The 21,607-nt window shown below is 35.9% G+C and overlaps 6 protein-coding genes across 11 annotated transcripts; 3 read left to right on the forward strand and 3 right to left on the reverse strand.

Moving 5' to 3' along the window:
- The first annotated feature begins 888 nt into the window (after positions 1-888).
- LOC119081486 (MICOS complex subunit MIC25) lies at positions 889-1,787 on the forward strand. Its single transcript, XM_037190486.1, has one exon. It carries the CDS (start codon positions 1,010-1,012, stop codon positions 1,628-1,630), a length of 621 nt encoding a protein of 206 aa, XP_037046381.1. The 5' UTR covers positions 889-1,009; the 3' UTR covers positions 1,631-1,787.
- A 1,289-nt stretch (positions 1,788-3,076) lies between these two features.
- On the reverse strand, positions 3,077-10,723 carry LOC119081422 (sodium-independent sulfate anion transporter-like). 5 transcript variants are annotated; one of them, XM_037190335.1, is made up of 11 exons: positions 10,523-10,723; positions 5,266-5,502; positions 5,009-5,197; positions 4,870-4,938; positions 4,667-4,818; positions 4,464-4,602; positions 4,282-4,406; positions 4,177-4,216; positions 3,806-4,108; positions 3,418-3,734; positions 3,077-3,351 (listed from the first exon to the last, which is right to left on the reverse strand). In XM_037190335.1, exons 1-11 carry the CDS (start codon positions 10,536-10,538, stop codon positions 3,151-3,153), a joined length of 1,788 nt encoding a protein of 595 aa, XP_037046230.1. In that variant the 5' UTR covers positions 10,539-10,723; the 3' UTR covers positions 3,077-3,150. The 5 variants fall into 5 exon arrangements, with proteins under 5 accessions (XP_037046230.1, XP_037046229.1, XP_037046227.1 ...); XM_037190334.1 differs by lacking the exon at positions 10,523-10,723 and adding an exon at positions 9,467-9,530; XM_037190332.1 differs by lacking the exon at positions 10,523-10,723 and adding an exon at positions 8,193-8,349.
- Positions 10,724-10,790: 67 nt separating this feature from the next.
- On the forward strand, positions 10,791-15,550 carry LOC119081448 (nucleoside diphosphate kinase 7). Its single transcript, XM_037190387.1, has 9 exons — positions 10,791-11,220; positions 11,277-11,396; positions 11,459-11,649; positions 11,707-11,963; positions 12,031-12,149; positions 12,222-12,315; positions 12,387-12,520; positions 15,010-15,135; positions 15,206-15,550. The coding sequence occupies exons 1-9, from the start codon at positions 11,218-11,220 to the stop codon at positions 15,341-15,343; spliced, it is 1,182 nt and encodes a 393-aa protein (XP_037046282.1). The 5' UTR covers positions 10,791-11,217; the 3' UTR covers positions 15,344-15,550.
- LOC119081478 (uncharacterized protein F13E9.13, mitochondrial) lies at positions 12,587-13,617 on the reverse strand. The gene is made up of 3 exons (XM_037190476.1): positions 13,462-13,617; positions 13,317-13,399; positions 12,587-13,256 (listed from the first exon to the last, which is right to left on the reverse strand). Exons 1-3 carry the CDS (start codon positions 13,535-13,537, stop codon positions 12,588-12,590), a joined length of 828 nt encoding a protein of 275 aa, XP_037046371.1. The 5' UTR covers positions 13,538-13,617; the 3' UTR covers position 12,587.
- Positions 15,354-19,058, reverse strand: LOC119081431 (solute carrier family 15 member 2). 2 transcript variants are annotated; one of them, XM_037190353.1, is made up of 6 exons: positions 18,821-19,058; positions 18,647-18,765; positions 16,990-17,145; positions 16,688-16,916; positions 16,355-16,629; positions 15,354-16,296 (listed from the first exon to the last, which is right to left on the reverse strand). In XM_037190353.1, the coding sequence occupies exons 2-6, from the start codon at positions 18,672-18,674 to the stop codon at positions 15,395-15,397; spliced, it is 1,590 nt and encodes a 529-aa protein (XP_037046248.1). In that variant the 5' UTR covers positions 18,675-18,765; positions 18,821-19,058; the 3' UTR covers positions 15,354-15,394. The 2 variants fall into 2 exon arrangements, with proteins under 2 accessions (XP_037046248.1, XP_037046247.1); XM_037190352.1 differs by having other exon boundaries at positions 18,647-19,058.
- Positions 19,059-20,418: 1,360 nt separating this feature from the next.
- On the forward strand, positions 20,419-21,579 carry LOC119081476. Its single transcript, XM_037190474.1, has 4 exons — positions 20,419-20,616; positions 20,669-20,839; positions 20,902-21,328; positions 21,393-21,579. Exons 1-4 carry the CDS (start codon positions 20,541-20,543, stop codon positions 21,553-21,555), a joined length of 837 nt encoding a protein of 278 aa, XP_037046369.1. The 5' UTR covers positions 20,419-20,540; the 3' UTR covers positions 21,556-21,579.
- Positions 21,580-21,607: the final 28 nt, after the last annotated feature.

Raw genomic sequence — 21,607 nt, forward strand, 5'->3', positions numbered from 1 at the left:
AATGTAATAAATTTTTCTTTTAAACTATTACATTTTAGTACGTTTTGTCATGTGTCACTGATTCTATTTTTTCGTGAACAAACTTCACTGCTGTGACATTTCATGGGAATGAACCTATGTGAAGTTGTTACACAAGAAAATAGTACAGCGAGAATGAAGTACTATAAAAAAATGTGGCTCCTCTACAGTCCAACCGACTAGGCGAATAGTCAATCAGGAGCTCCTCCCTGAATTTATTCTGCCATTCACGACTACATGCGCACAATCAAACAAGTGAATTTGACTCACTTATTATTTATTTGGTCAAGATTGAATTAAATTTTTCGCAATTCCTGCCCTTAATCATCACCTTTCGATACATCCAAAGAAAGTTGTTTTGCAGGGATACCAGAGCGGTGTTTGCGGCCCAAGAGAGATGGATGAGTGAATTAACCGGTAGGTTAGATGAATTTGAGAGAGAATCAATAAACGGAGAGAGTTGTCAGCAAAACTAAATTAGTTCAAAACTTATTTAGGGTAGAAAATAGGGTTTATCACACCGCACGCACGGAATAGTTATTTGTTCATCAAGGAAAAAAGTTGGAAATTTTATTTCGATAGTGTTGTTTGGGCCACATGAAATTATGAATGATAAATAAACGAATTTAAAAAAAAACATAAATTTGACACTTGTCAGTTCACCGTTCATGCTAGGATAAATGCTGTGCTATAATTGATTTAGTTTACCCTGATAAAAGTTACTGGGTGACTACAGTGTGATGAGAATGTCGACTACGAACTTATATATTTTAAATTCAAGTCCACTTTTGCTTTATATTACGAGTAGCAAAAAATCTGCCTTTCCATCATTAACGCTTCACACAACTAACTTCGCTTAACTTATGACATTGACAGTTCGCGTGTGGGGTTTTTCACGTCTTTTCGGTCACATAGGAATGACTTGACTTGTGTAATACTATAAGTTGTTTCTATCGAAATTTTCAAATAATTAATAAGAACCCAGTCAGCTATGGGTGCTGGAATGTCTGGTGCACCACGCACCGTCACCATCGAGAATGACAATCCAGTCGGCGTTGTTGATATATCCGATGCAGTTGTTCAACGTTTGAAAAATCAACACGCAAAAATTCAGCAAGCTGAACAAAAATATGCCGAAACGACACCTGTCCCAGTTGCAAGTCCATCACAAGTCCCGACAGCGCTGCCAGCGTCTCCGCAAACAACAACCGTGTATTACGGAGAACCGACGATAACTGCATTGGAAGTGCGTCGACAAAAGGAACAAGAATTACGTAACAATGATTTGTATTGGGCAAAACGTCTATCACAGTTGGAGCAAACACTTCAAAAAACGAACAGTATTTTGGAGAAGGAGTATAATGCCGCTGTCGATGATGTCCGAAGCCGCTTCCAAAATGCGGCACCTCAACATCAATTGCCACCGTGTAAAGAATTCAAAGAAAAATTGGTTGCATGCTACAAGCAACATCCGACCGAAACATTAATGTGTTCCCAGCAGGTAGCTGAGTTTATGCAGTGTGTTGATCGTCATCGTATTAAAATTTTGGATGAGAAACACGCTTCCGCAAATCAATCGAGAGCTGCTACATCAGCTCCGGCAGGCGCATAATATTTAATTGATGGTTTCCCATTGAACGGTAAACAGTAAGGAAACGTTGACTTTGTAGTGAGTTCATTTCTTGTTTGTAAATTATATTTTTTCAAATTCATTTCTTTGATTCTTTGATTAAATTAAACTTAAAGAGACACCTTGCTGTTTGACATGATGTTCGTGAGTTTTATTGACAACTGTTTCGTTTTTATCACTAAAGTGCAGCTAGAAAAAAGTTCACTCTCTGTGAACTCGGCAGTTAATGAAATTTACATCAGGACACTCTCAACTTTCAAGTCGACAGCCCCATTAATGTAAGTATTTTCGAGTAGTCGATGCAAAACGTTTTACATTACTTATTAGACTGAAGACATAATTGGCTATGTAAGATGTCATCAGTCACATCTGATCACAATTTTTTCGTCTATCATAACAGATAGCCAGGGACTAAATATTTCTGAGATTTTTTTCTTCCATATTTTGGTAAATTTTCCAGAATTTTCCTACAATCTTTCAAATCTTCCCAAAAATATTTTTGGGAAAATTATGAAAATGTTCTCTCAAATAGTACTTTTAGATTTAATCAGTTAGGGTGATCATTTCTGATCAATGCACACAGATCATGGGATCCTTTGTGCTACCCTGTCATCATGACAATCTTGAAGCCCTTTTCAGGACCTCATCTCCTTCTCAACCTATTGCCTTACGCTCTACACGAATCACTCCAGGCGAGCAAACTGATCCCTATGATTAGGTACCAAAATGATAGCTAATCCTTAGGGCAGAAAGCAAAGAGTGACTGGCGTCAACCTCGTTACAGATTACCATTTCCGGTTGCAAAAGTATAGCAGGAAACAGACTGAGTTGTCCGCATATTATAAACTGTGATACGACCTTATCGTCCTCTCAGACATACCTAAAGACTTCAGTGCTATCATGCTCGTACTTTAGTAAACGTGTGTGACCAAACTCCACTACTACACAATTTAAAGGATATAAACGAAAAACCAGATCTGGGCGTCCGAGTATCAAAATCGGATAAGATTTGGCCGTGTTCATGATCATAGGTCTGATAGATCAGATTGAATTGTATTCTGCGTTACTTGAAGACTCGAAGGAGAAACTGATCCGAAAAGTCTTAGCAGAAAATTCACTATACAAAAACGCATAGAGTCAAAGAAGTCATTGCCTCAGGTTCACACTCTGCTACATACAAAGTTACAAAGTTCAGCGTTTTTTGAAATAGTTTTCCGCTCACTTGAAGACATCGTATAAAAGTGGTATGTCTCAGCTAAAGTTGTCATTTCATTCTGTCCTAATTCCGGTGAGGTTCTTCGAATTGGAAGCTTTGCCGGTAGCAAAAAAGAGATTTGGGACAATGTTTTCACACGAAAAAAATACCGTCCATGTCCATACGTTCCTCTGCTTTTACATTTTTATTTATTCATTTTTTTCGTCCTTCTCTATCACAACTTTTAAAAAAATGATCGTCGAAATCATTATATCTATCTTCAATAAATACTGTTAAGATAAAGCTATTACTGGCTAACCACGCTGCTGCCCGACATTTTCAGAAGTACTTCGTTTTCTATAAGCTCATCCAAAGTATCTGTCGTCTTAAACAGTTTTCCGAAATCTGAACCTAATCGCCATGCAACACCCGTCGGCTGTGATCTCCAATTCCAAAACAGTATTGTTTTATCATTGGAATTAAGTTCGTCCACGCAAGACTTTAGAGTCTGCAAACGAAACAATTTATTTAACTTTAACTTTACCCAAAAATGTCGCTGAATTGCAATTATTACCTTAGCTACGGTGGAATCCATGGACCAAACGAAATGTCCGTCGATAACGATGGTGGTAATTTTATGTTCGTCGTTGAGGGAATGTTTCAAAATTTTCCGTTTAAGATGTTCAGCGGCAGTATACACCAAACTCTGATTCGGTTCGATCAGTAAGATTTCGTAGCCGTTGATGTCATGGTGACTGATGCGAGTCTTTGGTCTACTGGTCATATACAAAATAAAAACAATATTCACACTGATACCAATCACCATTCCAAGCTCCAGTCCCAACAGTAAACAAGTGACGAGAGTTACAACAAATGGAAGTACATCGATACCTATAAGACAAATTTCAGCAAATTATTCGCAATCGTTCTCTTCAGAATGGCACAGTCACGATATGACTTACGTTTTACCCTCCATGTTTCTACTGCCGCACGAAATTCTACCATGAATATCATGGCAGTAATTATAACAGCGGCCAATGTTGCTTTTGGTATAAATTGGAAGGATTGTGTCAGGTAAACTAGTGATAATACTACTAAAATGGTTGTGACAACTCCACCAAGAGTTGATTTTACTCCACTTGCGTGATTAATTGCCGATCGTGTGAACGATCCCGTAACCGGCATTGCTTGGAAAAATGCCCCAACTAAATTGCAAACACCCAAAGCAATCAGCTCCTGTGTTCCATCCACAGATTGTCCTCGCGCTGAATGTAGGCAATGTAGGAATAAATGTCAGATTCGATCACAATGCGGGCGTAGAGAAATAACTTACAGAAAGCCTTGTTCACTGCAATCACTTCAATGATGGCTATCTGTAAAGTAAAAATTCGGTTAAAAAATGGTTTACATTGCGGCGCAAGGTGTCCGAAAAACGAACCAATGGAATGCTTATGATCCCCGTTCCCAAATGGCTCAAAATTTCACCATATCCTAATGTGTGATTGCCAACAACTGTGGAAAACGGTGGTGGCTTTATGTCCGGAAGGCCGGCTTTCACTTCACCTGAAAATATGATTTTTACACTCCACACGTTGAAAGTAGCAACATCGTTTAACGAACCAGTCAAAGTAAATGGTGACTTTCCGTTCTGTGTCAGGCAATAGGCTAAAACAGTGCCGAATATCACCACTATTGCATTCCGAGCTAGCGATACGTATTTCAGTGGAACAGCTAAATGTCCCTTAACGTCTTTCAGTTTCTAATGAAAGATAGTTTCATTTATACCAAGAGACTTAGAACATATCACTTCTCGTGGTACTTACTCGTAACGCTAACAACATAAATATCGTCGAGAAACCCAACAGTGAATCGTATAGTTGTGCCTTATCTGCATTCTTGAAGAAATTTTCTATTGCTTCCAAAAAATTGGACGATTGACCGGGTAATCCAAGCAATGACTTGATCTGGCTGGAACCTTTAGTAAAGTTACATTTTGTTAAGCTACAAAGTATATTCAAAATCAAACCTATTGTCAGTGCGGCTGCAGTTGTAAAACCAGCAGTTACCGGCAAAGAGATGAATTGTACCAAAAACCCTTAAATTCAAAAAGAAAACGTTGCACGATCTTCGAATGTCTCATTTAATTGTACTACATTGTACCGTACCTAAATTCAAACTTCCTAAAATCAGGATTACAATACCACTTATGAATGCAATTATCACAGCGAAGTCTTGACTGTCTGCTACAAATTTTTGTATCATCAAAGCCATGATCGCAGTCGGGCCGATAGTCAACTCTTTACAGGTACCAAATATGCAATACAGCGAACAAGCCATAAATTCGGAATACAGACCTGTTAATAATGGGGTAATCTGTAAGAATCTTATACAAGGACAACATTATACGTTTGGTAATACTGACCATACTGAGGATCTAATCCTGCTACCACAGCATATGCAATGCCTTGAGGAATAGCTGTCAGTGCCACACTAATTCCGGCTATTGTGTCATTGTACAAGTAGTTTAGTTGATAGCGAGGTAGCCATTTGATTATCGGAAATCGATTGATAACTGTTTCCCTGGTGCATTTTTTTCGGAAATTCTTTTTGATGATTTCTTTGATATCAGGCAGCTTTTCTTTGTGATCATCTTCTGGATCTGAAAGAAAAATTAGAAAAATGATCAGTTGCCAGTTTCGTAACATTGAATGAAAACCGAACAATCGAAGAGCGAAGACTAAACTAAAAAAAAGTGAAAAGAAGGAACAGTTCCACAGAAGCACAAAATTTACCACAAAAAACATCTCTGAAATACTTCATCATCGTGGGAATAGCTTAAGAACAATTGTGAAATTATTTTTTTTTCTTGACTTTGAACACCTTTACTTCTTCGTTTAGATAAGATAGAATAAGTTTGTTGTTAGTAAAGCGAGCAGACAGCCATAAAATTAATCTAAATTTACTTAATGACCGAATTATTTGGGTGGAAGTCTAATCTTTACCAAAAATTATTCGCCAAGTTTATTGAACCGGAGATCACGCATTTTTATTCACTAATCAGGTGGTCTTTTTTACAACCAGAAGTGACCTTACAAACGACTTCGTATTTGAGAAAGGTGTTCGAACCAGAAAATTTAATTGTAATGAAATAGTTATTGATGTCACAGCGTGATAAATGCTTTTTAGGCACTAGATTGAGACGTGTGATGTATTTATCACCGAGGTATTCTTTTGAAAAACAGTCTACCGAAATCGGACGCATTTTCCAGTGGACTTTTATATATGTGCCTAGAAAGGACTTCGACCCTAGAAGCCAAAACCACTTTCAAAAAAATTCTTCGAAGCTTGTGTGGCTGGTGAAAGGTGAGCAAAAACCGAAAAATTGCAATTTCTTACAAAAATTTCTCCAGTTACACGAACCGTACAGGGTCGTGAGGGGTGTCATTTGAAAGGTAATCACATGTACTATTGAGCCGAATAGGGACTTATTGGTTTTAAAAATCATCCACACTGAAATATGTGCAGTTGAAGTTTTCAACCGAAGACTTACACTGTTCTTACAGAAAATTCTCGAGGTACAAAAAACGTTTGAAAGGTAATTTTATGTGCTTTTGGGCCAAATAGCGTTTTATGTGGTTTGGATGCATATGCGAAGAAATAGAAGTTGAAATGTTTAAGTGCCCATATTTCACCGCATGCAAACCCCATAAGTCCTTAGAAGTACTTTTCAGGTATTTTCGCCCTTTTTATCAAATTTTCGATGAAACTTCATTACGAGAAAGTGCTACGGAAAATTGCAATCGGAATCATAGCGAATAATATAGCGAAGCGCAGCGAGCAATTTTTTTCACAATTTTTAGCTTGCGTTTTGACGTTTGGATAGTTATAGATTTTGATGGAAAAAAATGAACTTTGGAATTCCCATTTTTCTAAAAATTTCAAGAAAGCACTAGAGCTGAACTTTGAAAATTTCAAAGAGAGTATACGATTTCGTAATAGTTTTCATGTGAAGTGGTGGCTGATGATTCATTTGAATCATTTTATTATTTCATAAAAGTATCGACATACATATGGCCGCGCAGCGAATTTTTTTTTTAAATTATACCGAATCTGTAAAGATTTGTTGAAAACTAAATATTTACATGAAAAAAGGTCAAAAGAAGCCGTTTTACTGAAAAAAGTGTTGGCGATTTAGGGTGGTGCTCAGCCTCGATGAATTTGCTGAGGGTGGTGACCGAGCCTCTGGGCACCACTGAAGTCGGCGCCACGGGTGTGCAATCGCGCACGTTCGTTTCTATGAGACAAACTAAATATAATAAGATAAACAAAACGTATTTCCCAACGTGATTACAAGTTTATTTAATCTTTTATTGTCCATTGTATCTGTATAGCTATCTAGAGACGAACTAGATGTAGCTTTCTTTTTAAATCTTTATCGTACGAAAATGAAAACCATAAAATTGAAGTGTAGACATCAGATAAATATTAGTAAATTGGGAAAAGAATTCAAACTGCGGTTACTATTTGAAAAACGATAACGAACTACGCCGAACGAAATTGCTTTTCAAGCTTATTAAATTTAGGTATCCTGAAACCATCTCAAATATTTGAAGTATTTCTTCTCAGGTCACAGAGACATGCGTCAAATGACTTGAGGACTACTCGGGAATAGATTGACAGTAGTGAACGTAAATAAGGCAACATCATAATCAACCTAAGGTGACCTGCTTAGAGATTAAACTTTGAATTGCGCTTCATATTATAGTCACCACAGCGACTACAAATGATTACGGTCTTCGAACTACCGTGACTTTAGTACATTCAAATTATCTGAAGGTCATTTGATCAATGGGTGACCTGAATTTGACTCGTTCCAAACCTTAGTTTAGATGTTGTTTATTAACCGAAATTTTAATTCAAAATTTCTTCTTTATAAACTATTCAATATTTGGCAGCATAACAGAAATACCAAAATTAATGTTAAAAAGTCTTGCCGCTTTTTTCACTCGAAATCAAAACAAAACAGATAACCGGTTTTGGACAAAAGGGTTTCGCTTATTACTTTAATCTCATTCGCAAATATGAATCATCGTGCTAAATGATTGTGTTCTACGACATCAATATTCAATATCAATGTGTCTATCTGGATGACGATAACAATTGGAAACGAATAACATACTGTTAGACATTAATCGGAATTAGCACTCGACTTTAAAAGTTACAGCCACCAGTGGAAGTATTAAAATTGGTTACGATTGCTTTTTTGTTAATATACACACAAACTATGATTAGCATTAACTAGCGCAACTATAAGTAAATTTTATTAACACGTATCACAATAATAATAACCAGTAACAAGTCCTTCCTGAGACACGTGCGGTATGCTTTCTAATCTGATCACCGTCATTTTCGGTATGCTGTTGCAAGAGTGATCCAGTACGTCGCGCTACCGTTCAAGATCATTACACACTACTAACGACGCGACTAACAACTATGTGAACAATCAAAATACCAGAAACATCAATTTTTGTTTTGATTCTTTTTAAAGATACCTGTTTTTTATTCGACGGTCTGCTTTCGTGTTTCAAATAAAATTATGCAAATTGCGAGATGACAATAACTCATAACACGTCATTTTAACTGTTTTTTTAAGTATATATATCGCATAGATTTATCGAACAGTAATATGATGAGAGTTTTAATCGGAAGCATGCATGACAATGAACAATTTGTATTGTATTGCATAGTTGATTCGAATCAAAATTAACTTAAACGATGATGTAGAGCCACATAAAATACTTACTGGGACACGACAAACCTGGTGTTTCAGTTGTGGCTTAGAATAAAAATTAATTTGCATGATCAATGTTAAGGTCACCGAAAAACAATTGTGGAAAAATTGATAGGCAATCGCTAGACATTATTTGGTCGTAACCAACCAACAAAATTTCCACTCGGTTTTCAATGGGTAAATTTACATTCACTAAACAGATTGACGTAATGTTTTCTATTTCTTAGAAATATTTGCATTTTGATAAGCGTAATTTCCTTTCACAGACTATTAGTGACGTTACCACTAGGCAACACAAGTTCTTTTTACTAATGGTACATAGTGGGTTAGGTGAGGTTCGATACACAGAATGTATTCCAAAGTTAACTGCCTAATTTGATGTGATGTCTTTACATTCATAGTCTATGTTGAAATTAACGAAGTAAGAGATTGTAATTTTATCAATTTCCTGAAAAAAATCTACTTTGTTCAGAAAAAGAAGACTCGAAATTTATATTGACTGGTGTTATGCTTGTCGTCAATTATATTTGAACGAAGCACATTTAGTATAATTACAATGTAATGATCGTAACGAGATGATTTGGTTGCTTTTTTGGGTGGCAATGTCGTAGTTTTCATCTTGTTTTCTTCACTGTTAATGATCTAAAAATGTGTAGCACGCGTATGCAAATTCAGCCGAGTATGAAGATAACATTTTTACATCAAAATTTACAGCGGGAGAATTTTAATCAATTTATTTTTACATTTTCTGTTTCAAACATCCTGTTTGTACTAGTTTTAAGACTTAGGGCACTTACACTTACACTATGAACGCAATTAAAAAGAAACTTACTGAATACAATTGAGTTCATAGTAAATAGCACGTTGTATGTAATCTTACTTATTCAGTATACTAGCGAGTTTTGAACATTGCTGAAAGAGTCTCCTCTCTCTTAGATGTTATATATCCTATCCATACAGTTACAGTGTTGTTATCTCTAGCTCGATTAAAAATGAATTATAATTGTAATAGTGTGCCCAATTCAAATAATGCTGTGATTAGTTTAGCAATTCATTTGATAACGGATCGGAGCATATAGTGGCTACATATATCGATTTGATTCGACTTTACTTCTTTAAAAAAAATGAAATGAACACTCTAATCATTCATATAATGTCGAAAAAGTCTTTTAGTGACCGTAACGATAAATAGAGGTATGACTAAGTGTGAGTAAAACCGATGATAAAGCAAAAAAAAGACCATGAAATTCCCAAATAAATGTATGTAAAAAAAGTAGTGAACAAGGCAAAGGGCGTCACACTTCTTTGAATTAAATGAGAATAGGACTAAATGGCATTAACTCCTCTCTGGGATGCCTACATTCAATTTAGTTTATTTAGTTTACTTGATACGAAACGCTTTAGACGCATTTGGTCCCTCTTGACCTATTTATTGCGATTTATTCCATTCAGTTCAAGAAGTGCGGCACCCCTCGGAATGAAAATCCTCCAAAACGAATCCAATATCGATACTAAACAGAAAGATACAGTGTCGAAGGCAGTCTCACAGACGTCCTAATGTAAATTTACTTTCAAGAAATTCCAACTCGGACTTTAGACGGTATAACATTCTGGGTTAACATACATGGGTTGTCGTTTTAGAAATGACTATTCGACTAGCTGACAAAGAATCCAAGTAACAGAATTTATGATTTTAACATGATAACATGTAAAAGGCTAAAGGAATTAAGCGAGGACTGTGACTGTCGTCCTGTTGAGTTGTGGTAAAAGTTTAAAAACATATTGCTGACTAATATGATAACATACGAATAACACGGCGACCCAGTTACGTCAATATGAAGATATGTAAACAATTGCACCAGTTGCCATATTTATAAATGAATCTTACCAATTCTATGAAACATTTATGTGCAGACGAAAACTGTGAATAATATTTCGTACGTAACTTGAAAAGGATTAGTGATTCTTTCAAATAAAACTTTGGAAACTCTCTAAAACAATATTGTCAACAATATTGAATCAACGCGACACTATTTTCTTCCGCGTACATACATCGATGTTATGGATGTTATGTCACAACCGTCAGACGAGGATGACACATAATAATACATCGCATTTTACTTCCATCGCACTGCTTTATCTGCAATAATTCAAACTTTTTGCTGCAACTGATCTTATGTTAGTGACCATATTTTAAACTTCTTGCACGAGTCCGATAGATTCGATATTCCTTCATTTTTCTTTAGAAAGATGGAGTGTTCGAATCATCATTTTCAAAACTAATTAAAGTACTAGTCGCAATAGTCAAGTGTTTAACATTATTCTATTGTTTTTACCGCGCTAAATCAACCTGCGATCATGTCAATGTCACTATAGCCGGTGAAATAATGTGGCTATGTAGTGGTTTTCTATGTTTTCCATAAGACGGTTGTCATGCCAACTGGAACACTGTTTTGTTTTGATTTGGTTACGTTTAACGACTTTTGTGTTTGCTTAATGTATTCCGATTAAACTCGTAAAAAAAGGAAATTGAGAGTGAGGCTGATTTTGTCTGTGTGTCAAGGTTGAACAGTCAATGAAAATATGGTAATATTTCCAAAACGTTTGCCGTCCTCAAAATATAAAGGCATTTTGCTTTACAGTCGAACATGTGTCCCGAATTCGAGCGATATTCATTCAAAGCGAATTGGTTCCAGAAAGAAGCGGATATGTGCAGACCATTTATAATAAATGTTTTCCCCAAAGATAATTCCGTGGAAATCGTCAGTTCATTTTCGGACGAAACATTGTTCCTATTTTCAAAAAATCTTTTTTCGACTCTTAGTTCGATGAGCGATCCCGAAAAATGTTTATGAGACGATCTCCGCTGGACACATTAAATGCTGTTAACCACGAACGGGCAACATCAAAACAAATTTATGTGGGCGCAAAATTGAACATATTCGGAAGACAATTTGACATTACCGACTATGCCGATGATGTGACGAAATTTAAATTGTCTTCACACCGAGAATCGTAGGTTTATTGAATGTGAATGAGTTTGACGATTTACACAGTTGCAAATACTTTCAGTGCTTTTTGTCTTCTAAAGCCGCATGCGATACCATTCACTGACAAGATACTAAATCAATTTAGAGACGAACGACTAACGATAGGCAACTGTAAAATGGTTCAATTGGACAGAGATTGTGCGAGCCGTTTACTCATGCAGGAAATGGCAGATGTCAGTCCTACGTTACCAGACTTGGTGGAATCAATAACGCAAGGACCGGCTCTAGCGTTGGAGCTTTTTGGACAGAATGCAATTCGAAAATTATTAGATATTTTAGGTGAGTGTGTCAGTCACTTCTTACAGATTTGTTGACGTTTCAAACGAAACAATTTGCTATCTTCTAGGACCAGATAACCCCGATGATGCCAAAGAACTATGCCCCAACAGCATTAGAGCAAAATATGGAATGAGTTTATTCAAAAATGTGGCCTTCTGTTCGAAATCCGCTGCTTCAACCGAAGTGGTAAGAGGGATGGTTTAGGCTTCAAAACGAGAAAATTTCTTCTAAATTTACCTTTAAACTGTTCTCCCCAAGAATATTCGATTTTTCTTCACTGAATATCAAGTCGAACCATACGTGACTATGAATGGAACACTGGCTATCGTTAAGCCTCATGCTGTCCTAGATGGTAGGACCATTGTTGCTAAATATTACGCAAGCACTGTATGAAGTCGAATGTGATGTTATGTGTTGTTTTAGGAAAGCTTGGCGATATTATTTCGATTATTTACGAAAATAACTTCAGAGTGACTGCAATGAAAATGATGTACATGGAACGTGGAAATTGTGAAGAGTTTTTGGAAGTTTATAAAGGTGTTGCTCCTGAGTATAATGTGAGTACAGTTAAACCATTCTAAATCAAATTCAACGAGCATTAGAATCCATTGAAACTTATCGACTTCATCCATGAATCAATCCGTTAACTTTATTCATAAAATGTTCCACTCGATTATCTGACAAATCATTCATCCAATCCCCACCATTCTTGAAATATGATCCAATTATCAAACCATTCGCTTTCTGAACATATTTCTCCACGTTTTCTTCGGTAACTCCCGATCCGATTAGTATCGGTACCTTGGTGTGACCATACACCGCATCTAAGTCTTTGGGATTCGCAGCATGACCAGTCGCAGAACCGGTCAAAATGACTCCGTCACTAAGAAAGAATTCAGCTGCTTTGACTGTTTCCGGCAACGAAATGTCCTCTGTTATCGAATGCGAGCTGTGCTTCTTTTTCACATCGGTGAACACCAGCACATCTTCAGCGTCAATGTTCTTGCGGTATCGTAACAATTCACCGGCGTTTGCATTTGTGAACCCTTCGTCAGCAATATGTGAAAAGACGAAACCTTCCACTCGAATGAACTGGAAATTTGTTGCTTTGGCAATGGCCAATGCTTGCTGATTTCCACACGCTAAAACTTGGATTCCACACGGTGTTCGGTCGGGTATAATTGATTTTATTTCCATTGATAGACGTGTCATACAAGCTGTTGTTTCAGCATTGAATTGTTTGTCTTGTTGAATGTACGGAATGTCGTGCATGTTTTCTAAAAGTATTCCATGCTTCAGGGTGTTTTAGTCGATGAGAAATTGTTGTTGATTTTAGGTAATGGGATTACTTACAACATTATGCTTCTTGTAGATATGAGCTTCATGTCTCACCTTTTCAATAGTTTGATTGAAATCGTTTTTGTAATTCGGGGTACCTTGTACGAATGAATACATTTAACGGGTGAGTAGCAGAGTAGGAATTTATTTCGTAATTTACCTGGTAATGCATTTGCATGTATCATGCCAATCACTCTAGTCTTGGTAGTTCCAAATATTCTCTCGAATTTTTGCATTTTTAAGTTGAATTAGTAAGAAACAGCTCACTTTCCAAACAACTGTCTGATACGTTATCTGTTGTACTTAAATATTGTGGTCTAAATATGAGTGCACATATAGTCATCCAATATTGATAGAGACATAGCAGATGAGTAAAGTGAATAAACAAAAGGATTTTGATTTCATTTACAGATAATGATTTCCTCAACGAAGCAGAGCGTATTCTTGATAAAATTTGATAAATTTCGGCAACTTCCATTAATTTCAATCAATTAACTTGCCAATAATAGAAACTGTAATGGTGTAATAGACTTATTATTCTGGAGATCGGCAAGGATACCGTGTAAGCTCTTAACGATTATTAGAGAACGTAGAACCACCTTTACGACCTCCTCAAATGTCTCTCTAATTCTGGAGGTAATGATGTGAATCCTAGACCTAGTTCAGGTCCTTGTGTCGAAGAAAAATGGCTCCGTGCACCTTAAGTTCTTTAAGATTTTTATTTCTTTGATGTTGTTTGGCAAGAAAAGTTATGGAACAAAAAAAATGTAGGAAAATGAAAAATGCGTATTCCAGCCAGCAGAGTAATTTATATATGGAGGAGACGGAATGTAGCGGTAATGGAGATTCGGCTTCCCCAAAAAGTGTCTCGGAAAATTCATCGACTTTAGCCATTTTCCCTTGCCGTTTCAAATCCATTTTTTCATAAATGAGGTATCATTTGGAAGCTACAATTAAGTGCTTTTGATTTCAGCCGGACAGCCATTATCCATGTTCACATTCAGAAGCCTGAATTATGGTCCGGAAAACCCATGTCCTCATACAGTTTTTTCTGATTAATAAAATATAGGAAGCTACAATTTGGGATACCAGTTCCAGTGTTTCTTGTGTTTCTTGCACACTACTTACTACTATCACTACTTCCTTTCTTCTTGATTTCTGTTCAAGGATTATGGAAAGTTCCACTTTAAAGGAATCCAAAAAAATTCGAATCCTGACATTGTTACTACTTCCTTGTTCTAGACATCTACACTCGCGGAATTTTGAAAACCGACACATTTTCTGTTTTGTGGTTTACCGGTTTTTTGTGAATTTTGCATGTATTCAGAAACTCAAGCAAAACACAGAAACAGAAAGTGTGTCGGTTTTCAAAATTCTGTGTGTATAGACATTTCTTACAGTTTCACCCATTTTTTCGGCTAACACTTGAACTTTTAACAGGTTTGAAGGTCAGTTCCTAAATATAAGTGGCGGGCGTCCTCTATCTTCCCTATCCTAGAACAATAGAACTAGGACTTCAGACGAAAAATATTGTTATTTCGGCGGTCATAAAATTTGAGCTTTCGAACACTTTATCCATTTCCAAGACTCGCCGATCGGAAAAATCAGAACCGTCTAACGGGTCTAGTGAATCCTCCAAAAAATCATATAACAAAACTTCAAAATATTGGGTCTTCACTAAAAATGTTTTTTTTTTTTAACTTACCAGAAAATGGTGCTAGAGTTTATCAGTGGACCAACTGTGGGGCTGGAGATTATATCATGTGATTCGCATATCGAATCCCCGACCAAATCACACTGTGATTTTCGTAATCTATGTGGACCCAGTGATCCAGTAAGACATAACGAGGCGAAGGTTCCATCTGTTTGACTTTGCATTAAAATTGAATTTTCACTTTCTTTAGGAAATCGCCAGACGGATACGACCAAGAACCATCCGCGCAAAATTTGGAACTAATTTAATTCAGAATGCTATACATTGCACAGATCTGCCGGATGACATCGAGTTGGAATTGAACCGGTTTTTTAAAGTGTTTCACTGATAGAATAGCCTTGTAGTCTCAAACATTTTATTTTTATTTTCTAATTGTACGTCACACATCTTCCGAACTTGTTCTGGAAACTTGCACATTTTGTGATTTTGTATTGAAATTATGAACTTCAGCGTCACGATTTTCTTGTTCGTAAAACGAAGCGATATAACTAAAAACTATTGTACATACAAACATAAACGTTGCATAGAAGAAGAACTCGTTACTTTGTCTCTGGAATAAGTTTAATTCAGTGATTATCACCACCATCAAATTACCAATGGCACAATTGATAAACCAAGCTGCTGTTAGAACGGACTTCATCGTACTAGGAGCCTTTGTGTACGAATATTGAAGACCGGGAATCGAAAGTAATGTTTCGCCCAGCATTAACAGGAAAAATTGGGGAAATTGCCATGCAATGGAAATCTGTTGTCCGTTTGTCCTTTCAATCTGATATTGCAAATATCCAGCACAGACGAATGATAATCCTGCGCTGATTGCCCCAGCAGCTACACTTTGCAGTGGTTCCAATCTGTAGTTTAACTTGTTGAATGTTGGGATGACCACTTTCTTCCAAATTGGTATTAAAGCTAATATGATAATCGGACCTAATGCCTTCGCTTGATCTGGTTCTATCTTTACTCCCAACAACGTTGTGTTCATTTGTGTCGCTTGAAAAGTCCATGTTGAATCCTGTTGCGCTAATAATGCCCAATAAATTGGTAAAGGCATGAAAAGCTTAATGACGCGTAAAAATGAAATTATGTCCATGACGAAATGGCTCGGATACACTCCTATTGACGCTTCCAAAAAACTTGTTCTGTGACGATTTGATTCAGTGGGTCTATCTTTCACTTTGCGAACCAATGCGTACCATATGCAAGCTACCACTTGACAAATGTTCTGTTGACCGCTTACTGTTTCCTCTTTTCTGTAGAAAGACATTCCAGCGAGGAAAATTACTGAAAAACAAATTTGAAAATAAATTGACATTCTGGCAATGGCACGTTTTAAGCTTACTCCAACAACATAGAAAAATGGTTCCCAGAAATCCGAAGACTGCTGCGTAGCACTCGTCCTTTCCGAAACATTGCGTGTCTGCTCGGATCGCTGGTGGCACAACTTTACTAAGAAGTATTCCCATATAGTACATGAAGTAGTAATGCGAGAAATACGTGTTTAAGGCGTCAGTCTGTTCGGGTAATTTAAATTGATGGCCACCAAGAGATGTTATGCACGCCCTAATATTTCCATTTCCAATTGAAATCAGAAGCAATGAAGAAAACAGCATCGGTCTACGACGAATGAGTTGATTAGTCATGGGAATTAATTTCAATAATAAGCTTGGGTTACACAAATGGAATTGTACCGATAGGAAACGTCACGAACACCATACCAATCCATCCGACTGCGTAGAAGAAGAAGAAATAGAATATTGTCCTAGCATTGCCAAAGTAGTTGTCAGCTAGTATAGCTCCAAAGATCGGACAAAATTGGCCAAAAAAGTTGAATACATGCAGGACAGAAGTGGAAAAATCCTCTGAGTAATTTAATGAATCCTTCAGATATAGGGCAAGCACGGCTAAAGTAAATTAATGGACGAATTGTAATTAATTAATTAGAAAACAGATGATTGATCAATAATTTCTTCTTACTTCTGACACCATTAGCTGCAAATGATTCGAAAAATTTGGAACATAATATAAATATCACCGCTTTGGGATAAGTGTATCGAGTGTTGGCTGATTCATGATCAATAGGTTCATTTGTTCCATATTTAGGACATGTCTGTCGTTCCAAAATAGGTATATCTAAAAATTAAAAAATAATTTTATCATCAGACAGGAATGTAACAGCCAGCCAGAATCATTAAAAAAGGAAATTAAAAATCTGAAAATTTTACTGCAATGTGTCCAAGTTTTGTTTGCAATTGATAATAATAAGGCAATTTTCTATAACATTTCACCACCCGCAACCAATATTCAACGGACGCAACTTTGATAAAAAAAAAACTGTGTCTACATTTTGCCGCAGAAGAGGAGTCTCTTAAGTTAGAGCTCTCCTTTTATTTTTCGATGATGATAATACATGCTCAGCCGTTGATGAAAGGTTAAGTCACAGATTACTCGAAGTAATAAAGAAAATATTTACGAGTATGTGAAATGCTTATTGTTTTTGTTCCAATTATCGAAATTCAAGGTTACAAAGTTCAAAAAAGATTAAAAATGAAATCCCACGGAAATATTTAATTAATTCGACTGACATTTTTGTTTTAATATAAATAGAAATAAGAAATGGAGCAGTACTTTCTAAAAAAAACCTTAACCTTGTAGAAACGACTAGTCAGCTGCTATCGACGATGACTAACAGAATGAGCGATGAGCTTGGGCATATCAATGCCCTATGATTTACATGGTCAAATTTGGAGGTGTTAGTGACAAGATGGTTTGACCACAAGTCATTTATCTTTCTTTACAGAAGAAACTTAAAACCTAGGAGCAGGTTTAAAGTTTGGGTGAGGTTCTCTTATCAGCGTTTTATGTGCGATAAAAATATTGAAGTAGCAGATTTAGTATCAAACACTAGAAGGAAACATTGGTGAAGTAATAGACTTGATAATTGGAGTTGTTTCTAAATTTGTAAATTGTGCATTAGATTTGAAAAGGAATAACATAGTTTGTGTCCACCTTTTGTATTGAGCAAGAACGAGTGCCTATTTTTGCACAATTATTTTGCTAAATTTCTTGTCATATTTTGGAAATTTTGTTTCAAATTTATCCAATCAATTTTTCGAAAAAAAAGCAACGGAGTTTTGATTTTGTTGTAAGGAAAATGCTAGCTATAAGTATACTATAGTTAGCGAATCTCTAAATTTGATGTTTCTTTTTTTTAAAGTGTATTCTAGTGCTTGATAAAAAAATCTTCTACTTCATTAGTTGAAAAACCATTTTTAAAATTTAAGACCACATTAACCAGATTTCAAGGCTTAAAAAGCACTGCTGACTTTTCTCAGGTAAACTGCTGACTTTTCTCAGGACTGGTCAAAATTACCGCAAACAAATCAATTTGAAAATTGAAAGCCAACACATTCGTGGCCGTTATTGTCGTCTTGAATTCTTCAAAAAGGATTCTGATGAAAAGTTATCCCCGAAAATAAAATACGAAACGCACAAATGCGCGCTACAATTTTCAACTAAGCATCGATGCTTTTTAATTTAAACGTTGTTGTCGATAACAGATGATGTAGCAAGGCTTAGCTAAATCATTTTACACACATCTGCTTTTATGATTCAAAACAGTTGATAGACTTACGTTCAAGACTTTGATTCGATTTAAACATTGCGACCAATTATTTTTCTGGCTCTTCTCATTATTGTTACCAATAACTCAAAAGGAAGTTCTCAACCTGAAGTTCTTTTTTGCGTTTCACAAGTAATTTTCACACATTTAAAATAACTTTGTGCCAAATTGTTATCACATTTAACGTACACGTTAACTCACTATTCTAGCTCGCGAAAAATCTAATTAATACGTCTGTTCCATTGAATTACTTTTTATCACAGACAATATTGTCTTTACGAGAAATTAAAAATTTAATTAAAGACAAACATTTGTTGTGATCACAATAAAACACAAGTAGGAACAGTCATCACATTACTTCACCAAAATTACAAAACATTTTAAATATTCAATGCAATCTCGTCAGATGTACTGAAGTGTCTGATGTTGTATTTATGTATAATTTATTCTCAGCACATTATTCTTTTCGATTTCTGTTTATTCTTTGCTGATAAAATGCGATAACAACTACAAGCGCTAAGGAATTGTAACACCTATATAATTGGCACCGTTGTGCACATAAATTTACGTAATAATTTTATTGAATACATGAGGATGTTACATCGAAAGCGAATAATGATGACAAAGAGAAAACACTTTTTTACCGGTCATATAGACCGGTTAATTAGGTAGTCAGAATAGAAGCCGAACAAAGACAGAAAAATTTAATGTATTTTCTTAACGCATAACTCTTGAGAGCTAAGAAGCGTAACGGTTTGACATTCTTTTTATCGATTCTTAAAAATTGACATCTCACAGAAATGAGAATGATGGAATTTGTTATAATTTTCATTTAAGTAAAATAATTGATGCGACTCCCATAATCTAAACTAACATTCTAATATATACCCAACGTCCTTTGACATTGTTGTTTGACTAGTACGACATACGCTCACTCGTCAAAATGTCCAATGAAGGACATAGTTTACTATATAACAGTCATTCCTTCAAAACATTTTTTTTTATCAAGAAAATTCCTTTCACTTCAACGACCTTTGGAACGAGATTAGAGTCACATGCACAGGATTTTTCTTTAAAAACAATTCTATTTTCGATGTCGTGAACTTTATCAATTTAGGAATAATTTACAGAGTCACGAGTTTGATAAGGTTGCCAATACGCCATTATTGAAAATAAGTTAAGGATTTATTCACATGACTCCGTTTTAAATAAATATTTACAATTTTAACATTTACACTATTTATCATCAGTAAATGTAGCATTTTGTATGCAGATTTCGAATGTATATACTTTTCTGTATTGCACTATACACAAATACATTGGTTAGTCTATTGATTATAATAAACAGATACACTACGCTTATAGGCCAATGTCTCTCATTCTATAAGTTCGAACTATAGCAAATATAGATGCCTTGCCAGATAGTCATCTTAAACATTAATATGGAAAAAATGTAATCTTATATGCCGGTTGTCTATACCACATTCGTAATTTGAGATGCGAAAATAAGATCATTACAAACTTTGTATAATAACCAGAAAGGAAAGATCTTCCAAACAATGACAACATTTTACATCATTCCAAGTTTTTATAAACGTTAATCTGATGATAATTGCATGCGATGGACTTGATACACGCATAAATTACAACCGAAACACACATTATGAATGAAGAGAAGTGGATAGATGGTGTACTTTCATCGTGAGTAAGATATGCTTATTAATATGTTCGAAGACGGCAATAATTGGCCGATGTTATATTGGAAACCAGTTCAAGATCAACTCTCTTCTGGTGAAGGTGCAAATTTCTATTAAAAACTTTTTTCGTCTTCAAACCAAAAGAAAAACTCTCACAAATTATTTTGTTTGTTTTATCATTCATTGTCTGGGTCTCACTAATAAATCAAATGATGAAAATGATATTTGTGGTGACCATTTGTTTATTACTATTAGCTGATCGTGGTTTGGCTGAGCACTTTCGGGGTAAGAGAAAATGTTACTTTTTTACCTGTATAAAGTCAAAGATCCATCTTAGGTCAGGATGATATTCACTCGAAAGTGGACGGGATAATACCAAATGATGGTGTGGCTTTGAAAGTTCAAATTAACTCATCAATTCCAATAGAGATTTCCAATGAAAATGCAACTGGCTTAACGGATGCACGGATCGCAATGGTGAAAACTCACATTTTATCTGAAGAAGAGGGTTAGTATAATAAAATCGGCATCATATCACGATAGCAATTGATTTACAATAATCTCAATTAGCACTAGACTACGAAGAAATCGATATTGAGCCAAATGTTCGTCAAGCATTTGCAAAGCAAATCGGTTTACCTAGTGTACCAAGTAATCCAGTTGGTCTTTTGGTCAGTCGACTACCATGCACATGCCAATCTGGTGTTTGTGGTTGCTGCACTGGGGTTCTTTTATCGGCATTTCGGACGAAGGGATGCATGAATATCACGTACATTCCGGAAGAGTTTGCTTTCGAAGTTAAAATGATGATGAACGATGCGGTTCTGTATAAAACCAGAATGTCGGGTAGGAATCCGAGACCGATTTGTGTAACACCACCACGCATTGGATTGATTGAGATTTGTGCCGTGTTTCACGATATTTATTTTGTTGGTCGTAATATGCATGTGTGCCTTAATATGGAAGCCAATTTTCAAGGATACGAATTATTCGATAGGTAAGCTTTGATCAAACGTTATCACTGTGTACCATTCGGTGCGTAATTACTTTCCCCGTTTTAGATCGTTTGATTGCATGCGAATCGGTGATCAAGGGGTAAAAATTGTAAAGCCCGAAGATGGTGCAGGTCTGCCGGGAATAGCTAATGGAAACGATGCAATAGTTGACGCTGGTAACGATGACATTGAAGATTACGATGAAAATCTCGTTCGAAAAGTGGGGTAAATGAGTGAATTTGTTGAACAGCGGTGTGGAGATTTATTTATTTATTTATTTG

This window comes from Bradysia coprophila, unplaced genomic scaffold (assembly GCF_014529535.1).
Source record: "Bradysia coprophila strain Holo2 unplaced genomic scaffold, BU_Bcop_v1 contig_358, whole genome shotgun sequence".
NCBI lineage: Eukaryota > Metazoa > Arthropoda > Insecta > Diptera > Sciaridae > Bradysia > Bradysia coprophila.